The sequence below is a fragment of the Lactuca sativa genome, chromosome 9, assembly GCF_002870075.4.
Source record: "Lactuca sativa cultivar Salinas chromosome 9, Lsat_Salinas_v11, whole genome shotgun sequence".
Lineage (NCBI taxonomy): Eukaryota > Viridiplantae > Streptophyta > Magnoliopsida > Asterales > Asteraceae > Lactuca > Lactuca sativa.
This window is the reverse complement of record NC_056631.2, coordinates 139,340,504-139,347,115: the sequence shown is the minus strand read 5'-3', so window position 1 is coordinate 139,347,115 and position 6,612 is coordinate 139,340,504. Positions and strand designations below refer to the sequence as shown.

Below are 6,612 nucleotides of genomic sequence, written 5' to 3'. Positions count from 1 at the left end.
AAAAAGAGTTACAAGGGTTAACCTAGACTATTACATCAATGATAATGCCTAGCCTGGAAACGCGGGCGTTACAGCACAGCCCCACAACGTATGAATGGAGCTAACTCTCGAACATCCTCCATGGAGCAACTAATACTAAACAAGTTAGACTCTTGGAGATTTATCCTCAAACTAGACACAAAGAAAAAACACTACAAAATAACCACTAGAGATCTTATATTAGTTTCATCCCACTCTCCCAATAAAAGTGCATCATCAGTATAGAAAAGGTGAGAGAGCACCATCGTATCATCACCAACCCTCGCACCTCGCAATAACCTAATATTGCATATTCCTGGGCCACATGTAGCCCTTCCATTGCGATAAAATAAGAACGACAATAAATGTCATATGAAGTTGGGTTGTTTTATAAAAATAATTTGGTGTAAGTTTTTTTAAATTGGATATTAGAACTTCTAGTCTAATTTGAGTGTTTGATCTCCTACCACCCAACTAAAAGAGCCTAGTAGTAGCAACCTATATCCCCTCCATATATTAAGTTTGTGTGTATCCATGTTTAAATAACTATTGTTTCCCCATGTATATACGGGCCTTAGTTACAAGTCTACTATATATATTGGGTTGTGAAATGAAAAAAGAGGTTTAATTTGATCAATATACTCAAGTGTGTGTAGGCCTCCTTTTCATCTTGGTGTCTCCACTAAGCCAATTATAGTGAGAGTATGAGAGACACTTCAAGATGTCCGGATGTTCCATATATAATAGAGGCCATACATGGTGAGGGAGGATGGATGTCTTTGACTCCCTTGAGTGGCGATGAGTTTTGAGTATAGTTGAATGGCTTAGGAGGGAGAATTCCTGGAATGGCATACCCCATATAGTTTTACTTATAACAAATTTTACAAAAATAAGAGATTTCTGCCAGGTTATGTCCATGAGTTGAAGTTTGAACCTGAAAAAATTGAAAAACTCATAGTGAAGTGATACTTAATTTTACACAATCAGATCCTATGTCAAGAAATAAATTATCATTCATCTAATCTAGATTTGGGTTTACATAATTGAATTTTTATGGAAAGAAAATAATTTTTAGTATGTAGTTTGTCGAAATCCTTGTTATTGGTAAAAAATGGGCCAAAATGCGAAAGTTGCAATTGGAAATAAAGAAAACATAAATAGCGCAGAGAGTTATATTATAAAATATAAATAATAAATAACAATAAGTCTTTCTTTCTTTCTTCTAGTGATGAAATAACATTGGTGAGTGTTGATGGTTGAAAAATAAATGTTATGCTCCACCAGCCATGTCAGTATCCTTAATTCCAGCAACACCCTTAAAGGCTACACGCAGTTTTGTGGAGCAAGATTGTCGTTTGCCAGGCTTCCCGGCTGTTCCAGTGACATGCAGGATACCCTTTGGAGATTCCTCCATCAACTTAAATAATGATATGCTGAGGTTTGAGCGCGTCATTGCTTCTAGTTCTGGAGGTGCTTGCATGTACAGTGTCTTCCCTCCGTGTTTCACGCTCACTCCCGACATCAGTAGCTGTGGTTCGTCCCCAAGTTTATCCATCAACTGTTTCAATTATTCAATTTTAAATCTCAACCAAAATACACCCACCCTCAACCAACTAAACTTCAACAATTCTCTTCTATATCACCAATACATAGCAAAATAAATAGGTAACTAACTAAGTATGATTGATATGCGACTCCCCTAAAAACCCATTTAAGTCTTCAACTTAACCTTAATTGACAAAATAAGAAATTTTATTTTACTAATTGGAGCACTTGAGCATTTTGACCTTGGATTTGGATAGCAAGTGGGTTTTATGGTTTGATCAGATCTAAAGATTATATTTGCCTTGTCAGCAATAATGCTACTTTCGGTGTCACAAAATGGTATTAGAGTAGTAGCACTAGCCCCTCAAACTCAAACTTCAAAAGATACTTTGAATCTGACTTCTTTATCTAACATAATAATTAATAGGGTTAAATTTACATTTACCATTTTCAACGTGTCGGAGGTTTCCAGCTCCATAAAAATGCCAGGACCACACATAAGACACTCTTTATCCCTCACAAACTCTGTCACTTTAGTATGGAGACCTTCAACACCATTATACCTACAAAATAACAACTATGTTTGTGAATATTAATAATAATAAAGGAAGATCCAATTACAAAGTCTGCCTTTATCGTCCCAAGAATTAAATTCCTGTCTTCTCTTCTCCATATTTTAATATCATGAATTGACCATGTATAAACACTTAAAAACTTCTCTGAGAGGATTTTTAATAGTTAATCATGCAATACAAGCTTATAGGAGTTGAGTGGTCATTCATAAAAAATACTTGACAAGCATAAACCAACCACTAGACGAAATATTAAATGCATGAAGAAAATATCCTTACGTTAAATAATTTGATAATGTTTTACTGCATCCTGATGCAATCTTCAAAGTTTCAAGAGCACATGCAGCTGATATTATTGCATTTGTAGAAGCTATAGCAGGTATAATATTCTTCACCACACCCTGTAAGCCAATAGCAAAAAACAAAAATTGAGACATTAACAAGTCTGTAATGTATTATCGTAATGAAGCCTTCCAGATATTGGAATAAGACCATTCAGACGAAATCATGCCTATTATCTTTGAAGAATAAAGCAGAAAATGAATGAATGAATAAGCTATAATAAATGCTAGGGACAATGTCACTAACTAGTAAATACTAATAACCAAGTTTCCCACTTGTTCCTTCCAGTTCCATCTAGTACATCAATAGGTTTCACTTTCTTTTTTTTTTTTTTTTTTGTATTTTGTGTTGATGTGGACATATATATTTATATATGACCTAGCAGGTTTTCATTAAATAAAGAGTAACCAAGTTTCAGTTTTGTTTCAATGTTGTGAAATTTGTTCCATGTGAGATCTGTCTTCCAAAAAAATTCAAGCAACCTCGTTAGGTCAAGAAGAAACCACTACAACAAAACATCAACATTACTAGAAAAAGATTCTGTAATGGAGCAAAATATGAATATCCCAACCTTGGAACAACACTGAAACTCAGGTACAACTTAATGAAATTATTTATAACGCCACCTCAACAAAATTTTATATCAGAATAAAGAGTTTTAACAAACAACGGGCCAAAACTGAAAGGTGAGTGAAACTTGATTACTGTTTAATGCCATTGTCCCTATAGTATATTATATATATGACTTGGCACATAACTTTGATTAACTCAACTAACTGTAATAAGATGCTAGCATAAGAATGTTGGAAATTCAGTGAACCTGTGTCAGAGTATATGTGACTCCTGGAATGCTGAAAAGTGCTGCTCTCTTAAGAGCCTGCAGATAAAAAGTCCAACATAATTTAAAGGGTTATATGCAAGAAACAGCAACATACTTTCATTTCTTCCTATTACATCATTGTACTTTGTAAAATCAATCCAATTATAGCAATATTATCAGAGGATACAAAGCAATTTTCACTGCTATGTTTTGGTACCTTTTCAAAGTACATTGTCCTAATAAGAAGGAAAGTACAATACTATAGTTGGGTAGTTTTTCAAAGTACAATGCCTTGATAAGATTAAAAAAATAAAAAATGGAAGAATCTAGCTATTTCTTACATTTACTCTAAACTTAAAAGGTGAAACACTAACCTCTGAATACACCCACTGCATATGTTGAGGATTATCAGGATCAAAGGTTTTCCCACTATGCACCTGCAAAAGCTCAATAATAATGATTATATATATAAAATAAAATAAAATAAAGTAAATACAAATAAAATACCTCGTCCCATTTGATTAGGTGAGCATATTCAATGCAATGAGGTGCGGTTCTTGGGGTTTCTGCCAGAGTACATAAGGGGTACTTGACCTGTGGAGGAAAAAGCCAAATAGTGCATTGAAAGCATGGTGTTATCCCAGGTAAGATAACCCTTGCATGACCCTTGAAACCTTCAGTTCCACCATCTACCATAGGCTTCATGGTCTCTTCACGTGGGTTGCCATTAGAGTCGTATTCTGCTTTTCTCAAAATGGTTAAACAACAATTGTTGAAAGCTTCAGAGTGTAGTACATATATATATATATATATATATATATATATATATATATATATATATATATATATATATATATATATATATATAGGATATAGGAAGATAATAAAATACCTAGAAAGCTACAAGCCACTTCATTTATGTAACTTCTAGCTTCAATGGAATCAAGACCAAGCACAATAATCATGAAATCACTGTAAAACTCATCCAGTTTGTCCTCAATCCGGCAAAAATGTGGCACAATATTTACACCACTAACTCTTTCCATCACGCGTTTAGCAGCCACCTCTGCTTTTGGCTTCCCAACATCCTCAAGCCTGAGCTCAAAAACTCAAGATGACATTCACAAACACTTTTCCTCAACAAAAACAAGGAATACAAATACAAATCTATTACATACATACAGATTCCAAAACTAATTAGATACACATATAACATAATATAGCCAACCAAGTTACTGGAATTTACGATTTTAGGGTTGACAACCAGATGTCAACAAGCCTAAACATTAATCCAACTGCCAACTACCCATACTTTTGCCAACTATCTAGTGTTTAATGTTAAACAAAAACAAGAAGCAATCAAGGGTCTGTCACCAAATCTTTATGAAACTAGTAAATCTTTGGTCTTGCTCTGATTAATATCACCAAAACCCATGTAACTCAACAAACAATGTCAGCCTGATTTCTTGTATACTTTGGCACTTTTTATAGTTTGTTCTACCTACGCAACTAAAACTACTATAATCGATTCTGAAGTCAAGAGAACTATACATTGAGAACTCAAAAGATAGGTGTAGACTGGTGGCTGCTTTACACACAAAGATATACATATATACAGAAAACTCCTTAGTCTAAGAATATGACTACATTTCTAGGCATACACGGATAGGAATCCAAAATACATATACCTGAAAAGAAATTGCCGATTAAGGTTGGATACTTCAATTCTATCCATGTCTATAACTTCAAGGTTTCGAAACCCCGATAGAGCGAGATCTTTCAGCAGTTCACATCCCAATCCACCAGCACCCACAACCAATATTCGAGCATACTCTTGAATATCGTCCCTCAACTTCACAAAATCAAACAACATATATTAGTAATAATAAATAAAGACGTCAAAAGTTGTTAGTGAAGGCGGGTGTAGTTACTTCAGTTCCTGGTTCGAAGGCGGGGCCGACGAGATGCCCTGGCCGAAGGAGAAGCTTGTCAAGGTCCCTTGATCTGCTGCTTTGATGCGCACCGGCGTCTGCCATTGGAGGGACTCTCGATCGGAGTTGTACTATGTGTTGCAATTCGAAGACCAGGGAACGACACCCCACTGTAAATGGTACGATGGAAGGGGTCCGCTGGAGAGGGGGTGATAGTCGGGTGCTTGGTTTTTAGCCTTTTTAACGCTGCACTTCGGGTTTTCTTTCCCTTTTTTTTTTTTTTTCAATTTGGTTTCGATAAAACATCCGGTTGCCCCTAATGGTTGTTACTCACAAATTTCGGGTTACCGGTCCAGAAGGTTAGCGGAATTGGCACAAAAAGTATTTGATCGGCCCGGAAAATGACAAAAAGGGCTTTAAGTCATGTTTATTTATTATTTTTTTAAATATATTTGATTATTTAATTTTACGTATTATCATTGTTACCTGTTAATGATAACATGAGATCATATTTAACAAGTTAAATTGTCAAATACGTAAAAAAAAAATTGTCTAAATGTGAATAATTTTTTTTTACAAAATTTTTAAGATTTTTTTATAATTTCTTATAATATTTTTATGATATTTTTTCTTATAGGTTTTTCTAATACAATGTTTTTAAATTTGCTTATTATTTTTTAAAACTTTTTTTTTTTATACTTTTATATAATTTTCATACAAATGTTTTTAAATAAAATGTTTTCTAAATGTTTTAAAATTTTCTTATAAGTTTTTAATTTTTTTTAAATATTCATACAATTTTTTATAACTTTCATACAATTATTTCTAAACATTCTTTTACAACATTTTTAAATCGTTTCATAGATTTTGTATGAATTTTTAATATTTTTTTATAACATTTCAAAATATTTTCGTTAAATACTAGTTTAGAACGTTGTATTAACAAAAATTAAAAAGTCTATAAATTTCTAATTAAAAAGTATAAAAAAGTTGTAATAATTTTTAAACATTTACATTATATAGATTTTGTTGTTTTTTTATTTGCTACATAGTTCTTTTTATTTTATTTTTTTTAAACTCTCCATAGTTATTACGTGTATATTTAATTTATTTAATTCTATTATTAGATTCTATTTGCTTTAAAAAATTGCATATGCTTTCAAACAAAAGAAAAAAATTATAAGAGGCTATATAAAATATTTCACAAAAAAACATATTTATTAATTAAAAAGTAAAGTTTAGAATTGATCAATATTTAATTAATATTTATGATAATAAGTTTTTGCTTGTAACAGCTTGGAATTTCAGGTATTGTTATATTTATGATTTTGGGTTTTAAGAGGGGACTCGGCGAGTTGGAGCTCAGACTCGCCGAGTAGGATCG

The 6,612-nt window shown here is 32.8% G+C and overlaps 1 protein-coding gene across 1 annotated transcript; it reads right to left on the bottom strand.

Moving 5' to 3' along the window:
- Window positions 1-1,161: 1,161 nt before the first annotated feature.
- Window positions 1,162-5,491, bottom strand: LOC111881621 (NEDD8-activating enzyme E1 catalytic subunit). The gene is made up of 9 exons (XM_023878020.3): window positions 5,229-5,491; window positions 4,986-5,149; window positions 4,190-4,392; window positions 3,805-4,037; window positions 3,672-3,734; window positions 3,298-3,354; window positions 2,415-2,536; window positions 2,009-2,126; window positions 1,162-1,576 (listed from the first exon to the last, which is right to left on the bottom strand). Exons 1-9 carry the CDS (start codon window positions 5,331-5,333, stop codon window positions 1,289-1,291), a joined length of 1,353 nt encoding a protein of 450 aa, XP_023733788.1. The 5' UTR covers window positions 5,334-5,491; the 3' UTR covers window positions 1,162-1,288.
- Between the last annotated feature and the right edge of the window lie 1,121 nt (window positions 5,492-6,612).

Excerpts from the sequence above, each read along its gene's own strand:
- LOC111881621 (XM_023878020.3), bottom strand. The coding sequence starts at position 5,333 with ATGGCAGACGCCGGTGCGCATCAAAGCAGCAGATCAAGGGACCTTGAC. Across the intron at positions 4,038-4,189 it reads AGTGGCTTGTAGCTTTCTAG|AATACGACTCTAATGGCAAC; the intron begins GTATTTTATTAT and ends TGAGAAAAGCAG. Across the intron at positions 3,735-3,804 it reads ACCTAATCAAATGGGACGAG|GTGCATAGTGGGAAAACCTT; the intron begins GTATTTTATTTG and ends GAGCTTTTGCAG.